This window comes from Sinohyriopsis cumingii, unplaced genomic scaffold, assembly GCF_028554795.1.
Source record: "Sinohyriopsis cumingii isolate HCF-2022 unplaced genomic scaffold, ASM2855479v2 utg000913l, whole genome shotgun sequence".
Lineage (NCBI taxonomy): Eukaryota > Metazoa > Mollusca > Bivalvia > Unionida > Unionidae > Sinohyriopsis > Sinohyriopsis cumingii.
Genome location: NW_028315943.1, coordinates 3,354,645 through 3,370,000, shown reverse-complemented (window position 1 = coordinate 3,370,000; position 15,356 = coordinate 3,354,645). Strand labels below are relative to the sequence as shown.

The 15,356-nt window shown below is 32.8% G+C and overlaps 1 protein-coding gene across 2 annotated transcripts in view; it reads right to left on the bottom strand.

Annotated features, from left to right (window-relative positions):
• LOC149773054 (centrosomal protein of 290 kDa-like) overlaps positions 1-15,356 on the bottom strand; it is a 175,172-nt gene that overhangs the window by 129,382 nt on the left and 30,434 nt on the right. For both annotated transcript variants that reach the window (XM_089946845.1, XM_089946846.1), the window contains exons 14-22: positions 14,362-14,432; positions 13,759-13,951; positions 13,098-13,171; positions 11,414-11,552; positions 10,314-10,485; positions 7,174-7,235; positions 6,061-6,225; positions 5,384-5,533; positions 2,195-2,320 (exon numbers count right to left, since the gene is read on the bottom strand). In XM_089946845.1, the coding sequence (XP_089802971.1) occupies positions 2,195-2,320; positions 5,384-5,533; positions 6,061-6,225; positions 7,174-7,235; positions 10,314-10,485; positions 11,414-11,552; positions 13,098-13,171; positions 13,759-13,951; positions 14,362-14,432 (1,152 nt within the window). The remainder of the gene's footprint in view (positions 1-2,194; positions 2,321-5,383; positions 5,534-6,060; positions 6,226-7,173; positions 7,236-10,313; positions 10,486-11,413; positions 11,553-13,097; positions 13,172-13,758; positions 13,952-14,361; positions 14,433-15,356) is intronic.

Here is a 15,356-nt window from a genome sequence, read left to right as displayed (position 1 = left end):
TTCTTAAAAAGAGTGCAAACTATTCATAAACGATGGTGACAGTACAAGCTCAAGAGCTTAAGTTTTTGCACAAATCATTTTTCAATTTGTAAACTTCAGCTGCTTGACCTTTATCCTTTTGCCCCCAAAATCAATAGATTTCTTTATTCAAGTACATGTGATAAATGCAGTTTGGTCCACGTTTTCAATCTATAACTAATATTAATGTGCAGGTATCATTTTTCTTGAATCTGTAGCAGTGATCTTGATGTCTGATGTCCCAATCCCAAAATCAATAGGTGTATCCTTATCACAAATGTAAGCCATTTTAAAGGTTTGGTCATGATATCTCACATATAAGTGAAGTTTTTGTATGGAAAGTTTTCCTTCTTTCAGTATCTTTTGCAAAGACATTTGACCTTTTAAGGCTGAAATCAACAGGTTTCTTTCTTGCCCCAAATGCAAGCTACTTGAAAAATTTGTTAATGGTAGATGATAGAAAACCTGAGCTATCATGTTAATGGTAGATGATAGAAAACCTGAGCTGTTGTGTTAATGGTAGATGACAGAAAACCTGAGATATTGTGTTAATGGTAGATGACAGAAAACCTGAGCTATTGTGTTAATGGTAGATGATAGAAAACCTGATCTGTTGTGTTAATGGTAGATTATAGAAAACCTGAGCTATTGTGTTAATGGTAGATGATAGAAAACCTGAGCTGTTGTGTTAATGGTAGATGATAGAAAACCTGAGCTATTGTGTTAATGGTAGATGATAGAAAACCTGATCTGTTGTGTTAATGGTAGATTATAGAAAACCTGAGCTATTGTGTTAATGGTAGATGATAGAAAACCTGAGCTGTTGTGTTAATGGTAGATGATAGAAAACCTGAGCTATTGTGTTAATGGTAGATGATAGAAAACCTGAGCTATTGTGTTAATGGTAGATGATAGAAAACCTGAGCTATTGTGTTAATGGTAGATGACAGAAAACCTGAGCTGTTGTGTTAATGGTTCATGACAGAAAACCCGAGATATTGTGTTAATGGTAGATGATAGAAACCTGAGCTATTGTGTTAATGGTAGATGATCAAAAACCTGAGCTATTGTGTTAATGGTAGATGATAGAAAACCTGAGCTGTTGTGTTAATGGTAGATGATACAAAACCTGAGCTATTGTGTGTAAACTAAGGAGGGACCAGTTGAACAAACTTACACTCTGATGGATGTTATAACTTACACTTAAAGTAGGATGCTGAAATCAATATGTGCCTCTCATGTCTCAAGCTATCCATCAAGACAGCTTGGTCATGCTTTGAGGTAGAGGAATTACTTGTTCAAATGATTTTCCTCCCTGGTGTTCCTCTATCTTCATCATTTAACCCCCTAATCAACAGGAGTCTTCTGTGTCTCAAATACAATCCTTCTACAAAGTTAAGTCAGACCAGGTGGTGCAAAACTTAAGTAGTTTTGGGGTAATTGTTTATTTTCTTTCATCTTATGTGTGTATGTCAGAAAGCTTGTCAGTACCTTCTCATGGGTCAGTGGTTCTTTCCGGGGTTTTCCTGGATTCTTAATGCACCACTGATACTTGCCACCATGTATAGCCTATCTTGTGCTGAAAAATGGGGTTAAACCCTACAACAACAACATCATCTTATGAGACCTTTGACTCCAAATAAACAGGTGTCCTCCTTATCTCAAATGCAAATCATCCACAAGGTTTAGTCACTTAGGCAAAATTGAACTCAAGATACTGTACAGAAACCAGTTTTAGTTTTCTTGAGTCACTGTGATTTTGATCTTGACCTATTTGAGCACTAAACAAAGAAGCTTCTTTCTTATCTCAAATGCATGCCATTCACAATGTTTAGCCATGGAATCTGGTATACAGATCAAATTATTGCATGAAAAACATTTTCTTTCTTTCACTCTCCATGACCTTGACCTTTGGAGCCGTTACCCCAAGTGCAAGCTAGTCAAAACCTTTTGTAATGATACATGGCAGAGAACTTGATTTATTGTGTGGAGACAAACCAGGAACAGACTGACGTCATAAACTTATGGTGACAAATTAACAAAAAAGACTGGCGACTGTTAACAGAAGGGATTATAACAGAAACAACAACAATACAAAGATAAAAATAATATCTGTGTTTTGCTTTTGCTTTGTCTTCAGGAAAATTAAACATTGAAAGATGTCAGAAATTCTCACCTTTCTGTCCTTCAGATAATCCTGGTAGATAAGTCCCTGCTGATGCCTGACTACTGCAAAACGGCGTTTGTAATTCTCCAGAGATGTTTCCAAATTTCTGACACTCTCCTCTTTCAGATGTAACTCCTAATGCAGCATTTGAGAAAAGAGAAATTATTTCAGAAAAATCAAGCTCACCAATACATTACACCTCTCTAAAACAGAAAACAAGCCATTTAAACATTTTACTATTTTTTTTAAGAAAGGCTTTATAGAATGATACATGTTCTGATTATCAACTATACATAGAATTGCAAGGCCTTCATGTCTGGGATGCTTTCTGTCAAATTTGGTGATAATCTGTTCAGCATTTTTGTGAGGAAATAATTTAAAGTTTGGTTTATATTTAGCAAAGGTGGCCATACATGATATCAGATCTACATCAATTTTAACAACATGACATGCCAGAATTCTCTGTGTCAAGTTTGAAATATTGATTGACTGTTGTTTAATAATACCTCTTCTGGGTTCCTGAAATTAGTTTCATGGTTTGTGAAAAGAAGTCGAACATAAACAATATAAAATCTTTAACAAAAGGTTGATGATGGATGGATGGACAGACATACATTCATTGCAGGTGAGAAAGAAAGCCTAATAAAAGCTGTGGTCATCACCAGATAAACTATTTTTGTTGAGGTGCATTAATTTGTTCTTTTGTGTAATTTATTTCAGTTCATTCATTTTCTTTGATATGTCTACATTTTGAAACCTTGTATTCTGGTAGTGAGAATTATTTCAAGATGCATCATTAATCTAAAACTAAAATCCTAACTTGCATCACGAGTTTCTCCTATTTCCCAAAAAAGTTAGACTTATAATAAAGACAACTCATGTTGTCCTATAAAATCAATGCATTCACTATAATTTTGCACTGTTAATCATGCTCTTAAATGCATACACTGTTCACACATCCATTACATGTAATCAAATAAGTCTTTTATTATTTCCCCCTTATTGCTCTCTTGTTGCTCACATACAAATTAAGCATGTGTTTCCACAGCAATGTAAACAAACTAATTTCAGAAGGATGTATGCGAAATTTTGGGATAAGCACATTTACATGTTAATTTTGGCCCTGTAAGCTGACAATGAAGGCACTAAAAGCAATACAAATGCAAAATTAATTAAAATTTTTAAAAATCATTGTTTTTGTCAGAAATGTAATTAAAACTGGTCACTGACAAGGACTATTAGAGTGCCAGTACTGATCCCATTCAATAACCACCAAGATGCTCAATCAAACTGTGCAACGTAGCTAATAATAGGTTTAACGTCTTAATAAAGATCATTGAGTTTCCATGGTATTAAGTATTTAATACTTCATTAATTTTCTGGTTGGGATGCCAGTCAAAAACAGGTAAACCATTAAATAACTTTAACTCTGCAAAATAATTTTTAAGATTAATTGTTTTTTAAAGTGTCAGGTTTTGATGTGGAAGAAAAGATCCCCATGAAAAGACATTCAATGAATATAACGTTCGATAATATTTCAGCATCAATAAAATAATTGCATTTTACTTTTTAATGTTATTTCTATAACCTTCTGATGAACAATTTAGAAGAATATTCAGTTTCACTACTTTAAACTATTGCTTACCTTTCTGTTTGTGATGACACGTGTTATGTACACTTAATCTGTATTAGTTTTTTTCCATGATTATAGGTTATGTATAATTGTATTTTGGACATGACCTTGTACATAATCAAGTTCACTGTGTATGGTACCTGACTAGGGACAATGATGTTTTTATTTTGTAAACAAATAATACATAGTTAATATTTCTGTAGGAGTATGGGCTAAATATTGGGATCATTATCAATAAAGGTAAACATGTTTATTTAGGTCTGGGTCCAGGATGTTGTACCTGATATTTCTCATGTTCTGTATTATAATTTTAGCAACAGATTTTGTCTGTTTACAACTTACAATTTTCTACAAATTAACTCTGCACCTACATTCTGACTCTACCTTTGTGTCATAATTTTTGTATACTCTCATTTACTTGAAAGGTTATTATTTCTTGCAATGACATCAGAAGCAGAATCATTTGTATTGTTGTATTCAGGTTTTGATTTTGGTGGAATTATTTATTCAAAATTATTATTCTCAGGAAATAGGAAGTGCTCAATTATATTCTTGGACAGAAACATCAATTTGGAATTATAGTGAATTCAGACAAGGACATCTCGGATTATATTACTGTGATAAAATGGAAGACTGTTAGCACATAATCACACTAAAGGCCATGTGTATATTAGTATATTCAAGACTATATGTACATCAACACCTTCAGTGCTGGATTTTATTTTGAACACCACTGGAATTTAATCAGAACTTTATTTATTAGGACTGGTGATAGAACTACTTGGACAATTTGGGATTTAATCTGCAATACTGTAAGTTCTTTTAAATTTTCACTTTGTATTCAAGGGAAATAAATTATCTGCTGAATTTTAGAAAACTTGTCAGTTTTTGCTCTTTTCTGTTACTTCGTTTAAGACCATACAGTCATAATACATGTCACTTTGTCCTTGCCCATAAATGTCACTGAGTTCTTATGATGTCAATAAAGTAATTATAACTTTCAAAATAGCCTCTATTACATTCAAGAAGTTTTGCTAAAATCCAGTGGAAAAGTTCCTGATCATTTCAATTACCCCACAGAAAGAATAGAAAAGGATGATCTAATAAAAAAAAAAGGCAATGTGGTGTGCTTTGTCAAAAACACAACAGCAAATGACAGAGTGGGATGCTAACTTGCAATTGTTTAATCTCGAGTACAGATGACATACCAATGGAGCAGATATATCTTTTTGATTAACCATTCAGATTAAAATAAAATGATCTGTTGAATATTTTGTCTCACAAGGCACCTGTTTAGTGATGTACCCCTAGAATCACTGACTTAACAAAACTGTTTAACACAAAACAGTACAGAATCTAATTGGTGACAATTCCACCATTACCACCACTTTTGCTGTATTAAGTATCATATACTTACATATAAGTTGGATTCAACTGCAAAGAGTACAGATCCAGATCTGCTGGTTCTCAATGCAATGGCAGATCAGGGTCTATGCTGTTTGCATTTGGATCGGACTTATAAGCTTGTATATACAGTACTAACTATATCTATTAACACTCCTTACCTGAAGTACTACTACTAGGTGCTCATTTAGGCTAGCAATGACTTCGGAACTACTGACGGTCATAGCATCTGGGAGGGGCATAGAACGGAAGAACCCTGGGCCTCCTCCCGTGTCCCTTATTGCCTTCAACTCCTCCTCCATGTCCTGAATCTGGAATTACAAGATCAGTTAAAGTAAAACTAATACAGATTGCTTCTATAATATAAGGTATAATTTCATTGATTTTTTTTTCTTCAAGTAAGTTTCCTCTATGCTATAAATTTAATGTACTTCTATAATTCAGATAAATTTATTGTATTAGAAATTCTTGACTTAATAATATTCAAAACCTGAAAGTTTAATCTTTAATCTGTGCTAGCCCAGCAATGATCATGTGAACATTAATAAGGAATAAATTACTTGGGAATTAACATACAGAGGGAATATTCTGAATTGTTAAGGTTTTAGCAGATTTTTATTTTTGGAATATTTTTATGTATAAGATTCATAAGTGTACAATTTTTTACTGGTGAAGTGACTTATCATAGCAACATTTCCAACATTTTATATCAATTAAGATCATTTTGGTGAACAAAGAATTTGTCATTTCAATAACGATCACCAAATTAATGTTGTCCAAATTAAGCCCTCTCCTCAAGTTTTAAATTGTTTTCATGAAAAATAAAGGCTTCTGTAACCTTGGAAACTGCTTTCTCCAGCTCTAACTGTGCCTTGTTGGCCTCATGACGTGTCTCCCGGAGTGCGGTGCGAATTTCATCATTTCGGCCCATCAAGTTATCCACTTGGGCTTTCAGGAACATCGATGTGTCATACTGCCCTAGGACATTCCTGGCTTCTATTGCCTGCAAATCATTTTTATAAATTGAGCTGATTACTTTTAGGAAGTGATGCAAAGTTTCAACAACCAACCTTGCTGAACCATACTCTATCATAACAAGAGACTTGAGTGGGTGTGAAACTGCTTTCCGGGCTTACATCGGCTGAACAGCTTAATGCAACAGAGCTTAGTTATTTGTGCTAGGATGATGCATTTTGTTTAGTTTGTGAAATTCTGTTCAGCAGTTTTGGAAAAGAATTATTTTTTGTATCAGTAGTCATAACTGACAGTGTTTTGGCACCATTTAAATAGACTTCAAAGGCCTTCATGACAAGATGCCTTCTGTTGAATTTGTTCAGAATCTCAATGTAGCAAGCAGCTTTTGAGAACTTTAACTTTCTATTTATAGTCGTATGGTCATATTTGATTCTGAGATCAGCAATATATGTAAGAACGTGGAAGACCTTTGTGCTAAAATGCTTTCTGTGCAGTCTGATCCAGTACTTTAGAGCAGTATTTAGATAAAGTCAAACAGAGCTGATTCTGATGGCTAGACAATGCCTGACAGTTGCTAGGCAATTGCCATCAGCTCATATAGGCTAAAAACATAACAAAATATTGGGTCTTTGATTATATTCAGAAAAAGTCTATAACTAAAATACCATAAATCATATTTTAGGACCATCAAATCTTGTTTGAAAAAATAATAAATCCAGCACATTTGAATTACAAAAGTTGTGTGGATTAAATGGTTGGTGTAAAATGAAGTTAATAATATATTCATAAACTGAGTATTGTCCCTAAATGTGCAAAAAAGTAAGCTCTGTACAAATCAGTGTACTGAGAAAGTAAAATGATATAATCAGCCAAAAACCATAATACATCAAGACTTGACTTTAGATTATATATCTATAAATAACTTTATATTGATGTCATGCACACAAATACTACAATAAAATCTATAAATACTTACAGCCAACATTCTCTCCAGAGTTGGGAATTGCATTAATTTTCTATCTGCACCTGCTTCTTCCACTAATGATGAGAAAATTATAAAGTATTTTAGAGAATGCATTTAGCACAAATAAATTATATGTTTTGATGAACAAATATAACTATGACACAATTCTATAAAGCTCACAAAATTTAAATAGAGTATGCAGTTCTTTAAGGATACAAATATGAGTGTGAAAACAAAGTTACACAAAGAAAAAAGTAAAGCAAAAAAACCCCAAAACAAATAAAAACACAGGAATCAAACTATTAAACAGTTACCTCCATTACTACAAAAGGGAAATGAAATTAGAAGCATAACCAAAGTCAAATATGATTACAATACTGCAGTGAATAGCAAATTTATGACTCTATGCATGCCAAATTTTAAACAGTCTCCAAAACTGATACACTTTTTGGCCTTAAACCTTTTGACTCTGAAATCAATAGGCTTTTTTTACACAGAGTGCAAACCATCCATAAAATCTGGTGCAGGTATATGATGTTGAACTAATGTCATTGTGCTGAAACCATTCTTATTCTTTCTGTCACAGTGACCTTGACACTTTACATTTTGGTCTCAAATTCAACAGGCTTCTTCTTTACCATAACTGCAAGCCATCTATATAGTCTGCTTCGAAAAGTTTAATATGTAATGTAGAACTAATGTTACTGTGCAGAAACAATTTCGCCTTCTTTTATTCACAATGACTTTAATCCTTGACCTTGTTACCCTGAAATCGGTATGGCTGTTTATTATCCCAAGTTCAAGCCATCCACAGTGTTTAGCAATTGTGAATGGATTAGAGCTTGTCACTGTACAGAAAGAAAACTGGTACCAATTAGAGATGGATAAATGGACGTCATTAGGCAACATACACTGACTGATAATAGATGTCTAAAATATATAATTTTGATATTTTTTATTTTAAACCAATTTAAGTAAAGTAATACAAGTAAGACATGTAATTTTACATAACCATGTTATTCAAATTAGGTAAAGATTCTTCTACTATGGTCTGTCATACATGTAGGCACAATAATATTTGTCCTCTTATTCAAAGATTAGCAACCATTTGAATGACCTAAGAAATATCATTTCTCCACAGTGACTTCTATTTTTGAACAGATATGTAAATTCATCAAATAGATTATTGACAAGTTCTAAAATAATCATTAAATATGTGTATATTGTCTGATTCAAATACATGTATAGTCTAATTCAATAGAAATCATTAAATATATGTCTATTGTCTGATTCAGATACATGTATAGTCAGATTCAAGGATAATAATTAAATACACATATACTGTCTGATTAATGGATTGTCATTAAATACATGTATATTGTCTAATTCAATAGTAATCATTAAATACATGTATATTGTCTGATTAATGGATTATCATTAAATACATGTATATTGTCTGATTCAAGGACAATCATTAAATACATGAATACTGTATTATTCCGTAATAATAATTACATACTTTTATACAGTCTGATTCAAGAGTAATCATTAAATACATGTGTATTGTCTGATTCAATAGTAATCATTAAATACATGTATATTGTCTGATTCAAATACATGTATAGTCAGATACAGGGATAATAATTAAATACATGTATATTGTCTGATTCAAGAGTAATCATTTAATACATGTATATTGTCTGATTCAGTAGTAATCATTAAATACATGTATATTGTCTGATTCAAATACATGTATAGTCAGATACAGGGATAATAATTAAATACATGCATATTGTCTGATTCAAGAGTAATCATTTAATACATGTATATTGTCTGATTCAATAGTAATCATTAAATACATGTATATTGTCTGATTCAAATACATGTATAGTCAGATACAGGGATAATAATTAAATACATGCATATTGTCTGATTCAAGAGTAATCATTTAATACATGTATATTGTCTGATTCAATAGTAATCATTAAATACATATGTATTGTCTGATTCAAATACATGTATAGTCAGATACAGGGATAATAATTAAATACATGTATATTGTCTGATTCAAGAGTAATCATTTCAATATATGGACATTCACTCTGTCATGGTCGGGTTTAATCTATGGACATTCACTCTGTCATGGTCAGGTTCAATATATGGACATTCACTCTGTCATGGTCGGGTTTAATCTATGGACATTCACTCTGTCATGGTCGGGTTTAATCTATGGACATTCACTCTGTCATGGTCGGGTTTAATCTATGGACATTCACTCTGTTATGGTAAGGTTTAATCTATGGGCATTCAATCTGTCATGGTTGAGTTTCATATATGGACATTCAATCTGTCATGGTCGGGTTTAATGTATGGACATTCATTCTGTCATGGTCAGGTTTAATCTATGGACATTCACTCTGTCATGGTCAGGTTTAATCCAAGGATATTCAACCTGTCATGGTCAGTTTTAATCTATGGATATTAAACCTGTCATGGTCGGGTTTAATCCATGGACATTCGCTCTGTTACGGTAAGGTTTAATCTATGGACATTCACTCTGTCATGGTTGAGTTTCATATATGGACATTCACTCTGTAATGGTTGAGTTTCATATATGGACATTCACTCTGTCATGGTTGAGTTCAATATATGGACATTCACTCTGTCATGCTCAGGTTTAATCTGTGGACATTCACTCTCTCATGGTCAGGTATAATGTATGGACATTCACTCTGTTATGGACAGGTTTAATCTATGGATATTCACTCTGTCATGATTGTTTTTAATGTATGGACATTCACTGTTATGGTCAGGTTTAATCTATGGACATTCACTCTGTCATGGTCAGGTTTAATCTATGGAACTAATATCCTGACTTCCAGGGAAACTGAGCTTTTGATGTTACAAATGCTGGTTATTTTATGAGTGCCTCTAGATAAGTGTTTGTACTGATACTGAAAAAATTTTGGGGGGAATTTCTTATGTTTTGGCACAATAAAATAATTATTCTGAATCAATTTCTGCAGTGTTTGGTTTTACTTTATCCAAGAATGCAAATTTTAAGAGATAACATGGGTGTGATTAAAACTAATGTCAGTAATAGCTCAAATGAGCAGGAAACAATTTATAACTTAAATTAATGTTTAATTCACCTCCCTCCTCTGAGTGTTGTTTCATGGCTTCAATAACTTCCTTCAGTCCTGCCTCGAGGTTCTTATTGTCTTCCTCTAATTGGTGGACTTTAGCCTTCAGCTTAGCATTATCCGCAAAGAGGCGATCATTTTCCCTCATGTTGTCACGGAATTCAGATTCAAATGACACATGCTGAAAATAGATAAAAATGACTGCTTGAATATTACTGTCCATTTTTTAAAATTATTTCTCAATGCATTACTGATCAATGTTTTGGAAGACGGGTGAATCGTAAGTACAGAAAAAGTGATTTTATAGAAAATAAAACTGAAATAATAGTAATGTACACCAAAATGAGTCTTGTCAGTAATGAATTTACTGCATTCGATGTTCAACTTGTTGTTACTAGATTTATCCATGTATAACATCCACATTTTACTATGATTTTATTTTGTTTGTGGTGTTTTTTGACAAAGCAACAAAAGTACAGTAGATCACCCAGGATCAGAACTTGAACCTTCTGAATCCAGTGTGATAACTGTGACTCCTAAATTTATTATGAAAACCACAGAACAAATTCTGCTATCACATGATGTACTGGGAGATCAAAGTCAATGTTTTTCACTTAAAATCATACATTAGGATAAACAGCACAGACTCTATCTGCTGGTACATTAGGCCATGGCAGATCTGGGTGTATGTTGATCATAAAAGGCTATATATTCCACATAAATATAATATTAAAACACCAAATCTTCCTTTTCTTATTACTTTTTCAGTTATATGCAATTTTAATTATTTTGCCCACAATTAGTACCTTTATTTTAAGTTGTAATTTTCTTTCTGCTTTAATTAATAATTATTAGGAATCTGGTAGCCTACACCCTCCCTCCAAAAGCATAAGTCGATGCTGTATCAAACAAACTGACAAGTTAAATAATAGGATGGCAACTGTGAAATGGCCTCCTACTTTCATCAATAATTTCTCTTAAAATCATTAACAATATGTCACATTTGGAAATAGTTTGAATGGGCTCACTTGGATCGAATGTGGCACCTGACAAATGTGACACAAATTTTTACAGACTGTCCAATATGGAGAAATCCTTGAGACACTCACCCTCATGGCTGTCTCTTGCTGTGCCACTTCTCTTTTGATGACTTCTGCAACTCCCTCTGGCTCCTTCCTGGTTTTGAGATTCTCTGTAAATTCATCTATAGCTAGCATGTCATCTGCAGTCAGCCCCAGTGCCACAGCTCTGGAGATATGAGACATAGGTAAACAAATCAATACACGTTATTAATTTTCAATTTTCATCAGAAACATAATTATTATTCTATGAATACAGTCATATGATTGTGGTGAAAAAAGATTTGACATGTTTACCAAACACAAACAAAAAGTATGGAATGGAACATCAGAATTTTACCGGAAGTGAAAATCTGCATCCCTGCTAATTTTTTCTTTCCAAGTCCCTTCATTAAAAAGAAAATCTTGGACATCCAGGGACTCCACTTTTAAAAATTTCTCGCCATTTCCCTTTAGAGGGACCCATAATCATAGAGCCATAATCTTTAATTATAGAAGCTGACAAGTCCAAAGGTCCCCGAAATAAAACAGTTAAATACTGTCACATGCCATCTTACTTTAAGATTATGAACAGACACATAACAATAAAAAGACCCAAATTTGCCTGATATTGCTCACCATTTGACTAAGCATGCTCATGAAGTATTGAAAGAACACAATCTAGGTAATTATTTCCCAAACAATATATCATGTTGCTTCGACCTATTTAACCGCATAACAATTTGTTATAAAGATGATGGCAAATTTAAAATCCAACAGTCTCTTGCTCATAATCAAAGTCATCCAAGGCTTTGATGATGTAAACCAATTTTAGATGAGAAATATAATCTCTATATCTAGAGAGACAACAATCTCTATATCTAGAGAGATAACAATCTCTATATCTAGAGAGATAACAATCTCTATGTCTAGTGAGATAACAATCTCAGTCAGATGCAAGAGATTTCATTTATATCGATGATATTAAAAATATGATAAAAAAATATGGCTTCAGGAGTGGCAACAAGCCAAGCTAATTAGATGCAAGATCACCTAATTCATATTTGTGGATAATGTTAACTTCTGTTATTGTCCAAGACATGATGATGTAAGTCCTTATTCCAAATTTAATCAAAATTGGACCAGAAAAATTTTGCTTCTAGAGTGGTAACAGCCCAGCCACTCTGATCAAATTAACCTCATTAATAATACATGCAACTTGCTCATTATCAAACCTGTCCAAGATACTGATGATATAAGAATATAATCTGAGTTTCATCAAAATCTGATCAGAAATGTGGCTTCCTAAAGGGCAACAAACTCAGCCAATCAGATGCAAGATCACATCATTATTATGCATGATCTCATTGATTAATGACATAAGCATATATTCTTAGTTTTATCAAAACTAGTCCGAAATATGGCCCACAGAGTGGTATCAGGTTAACCAATCAGATGCAAGATCACATCATTAATATGCATAGATTTCACTCATTACTGAACTCATCTGAGATTTTGAGATATAAGCTAATATTCCATATTCAAGTGAAACTGAATCAGAAATAGGGATTCCAAAGACGTAAAAAGCAATTTTTGATGGATAGATGCATGACACATGATTCATGATGAATGCAGGGCCATACTATAAAAAGAAATAGCATTACAGCCAGGTGAGCTGAACAACAAACCTAACAACTTTAAACTTGTACAAACCTAACCATAAAATTATGAATACCTCTGTCCAGACTGTTGGGCTAATCTCCTAATTTTCTTCTTTAGTTCAAGTCTCTCTTCCTCTAATCGTTCAACCTGTCAAATTGAAGGTGCCAACATTTAACTTTTAACTCATTTAAACAACCACAAATATGTTGTAACATCAAAAGATGTGTGTAGCTGCCCCTCAATTACTATAAGGTTCCATATTATATAATTTGATCTATTGAATGCTTATTGGCACATCATGTTAGTGAACTTTAACAAACAAGTAAAATAACACTGCATTCAGTTGGAAACTTTATATCTGACTTATATTACATATATCTTAATATTAGTATGAACACATACAATAACTTTCTAAAAGTACAGTGTAGACAAACCTGACATTATCTAAACCATATCTTTATTATCCATCGCTTTTTATAGATATTAAATATTTTATGCAAAAAAAATGGACAAAATTTACTTGCAGCAGTGTGATAAATCTAGAGAGTATAAATAAAATGTGATAAGTTTAAGGAGGCATAGAAATTGTGCATATATATAAATATATAAAGATTTTTGCAGGTCTTTCTATCCTAAACATTAAGTGATCAACTAAGAAAACCTTCAATTTAATACTTGCATTTCCTTCTCTGTGGACAGTTGTTTTTATTGGGATCAGACCCAAAGCAACATACCTCTCTCTGCAGTATGATATTCAAAGCTCTATCTTCTTCTTTTCGGATCATATTATTTTTTCGGAATTGAGTCAGGTCAAGAGGTTTTCTGGGGTCAAGGCCAAGTTTCCTTCTTAGTTCTTCATTCTCCTCACAGAGATCATTAATTTGCATCTCTGCCTTGTTGATGTGCTGTGTTATCTCCTCAATTTGTCTAAATTAGAACATGACTTTCTTATAACTTCATATTCATAGAACACAGGTCAATCAAATTTTATTTTCACACTATATTACTTGTTACTGAACAAAGCTCTATATAGCTTCATAGTTTCAAGAAATATTTATGGAAAAATAACTTTTGTAATAATATTTTTGTTTAATATAGAAGGACAACCATGTAATTAGGTTTGAATAAAACTTGAACTGGAAATTTTTAAAAAGGCTAGTTTGTAACTAAGTGTAAATACCAACCTAATGGAATGTGTAATATTCAATTGATGCAAATGAAAAGAATAACAACAAGCAATACTTAAAATATCTTCTGTCAAATACTACATGTATTTCTACATGTGAAACACTACAGGTTTCAGCATTAGAATAAGGCAAACAATTAAGGACTTTTACCTATCCCTGACTTTTAGCTGGTTTTTGCCATCCTTTATTTCTGCAACAGCCTCTGCAAGCCCATATTCTCCCTGAAAAAATATAATTCTATATTAATTTAATATGCAGTGCACAAATTTTCATGTAACAATTTAATTAACAGGATCACCAGAAAACAAACACATCAACATTGTAACTGTTTACACAGTAGAGGAAGACAAAAATCATTGACTGTTGCTAGCTAGGGGTATATTTCATTTCAATCTACCTAGAAGGTGGATGGTGGTTGTGGTCGGATGGTTGGGTGGGGTGGTGGTTCACTTTTTAGGGTACTACCAACAGGATAAATAAAGATAAGTTTTAAATAGAGGTTCAGATCCTATCCAATAAATAAATAAAAAAAGCCTTAACCCACCCTGATTTAAATGGCATGTCCCTTTCTTAATAACATTATACATATGCTAATTTTGTTTAATGATGCAAGAATATAAGTTAAAAGGATGCAGGAAAATGCATATTGGATAATACTGATACTGGTTAAATTCAAATCCTTCAAGAGGATGTCTGATCACACTAAAATCAAACCTGCCAACCTAAGAAGACATTTTCACGAAGGTAGTCAATATTTTTTGATAAGCTAACCAATTTTCACTAGTGTGTAATGAAATATCATGTACTGCTATTTTCAACTTGTGAAAACATGATTTGTAAATTTAATTACTATAATCTGATGCATTAATGGCAACATTAAGTTCAGCTAAAAAGTTCACAAAGTACACTAAGACCTTCAGCTGAACTGCAGTTCCAAATCCCATGGAGGTCAATGACTTCTAGCTAGATCTCTCAAATCAAGGTTATCTTTATTTTTTTAATTTTATGTAGTGGCAGCAATCATCTCTGGCTATAAGCGAAAATCAAAACAACACGATGCTACGTCCAATAAATGTAGTTGTTGTCTTTCCTAGGTTTTTCAAGCAGGCCAAGAATCTGAATTATTCTATTTATATCCTGGAGTC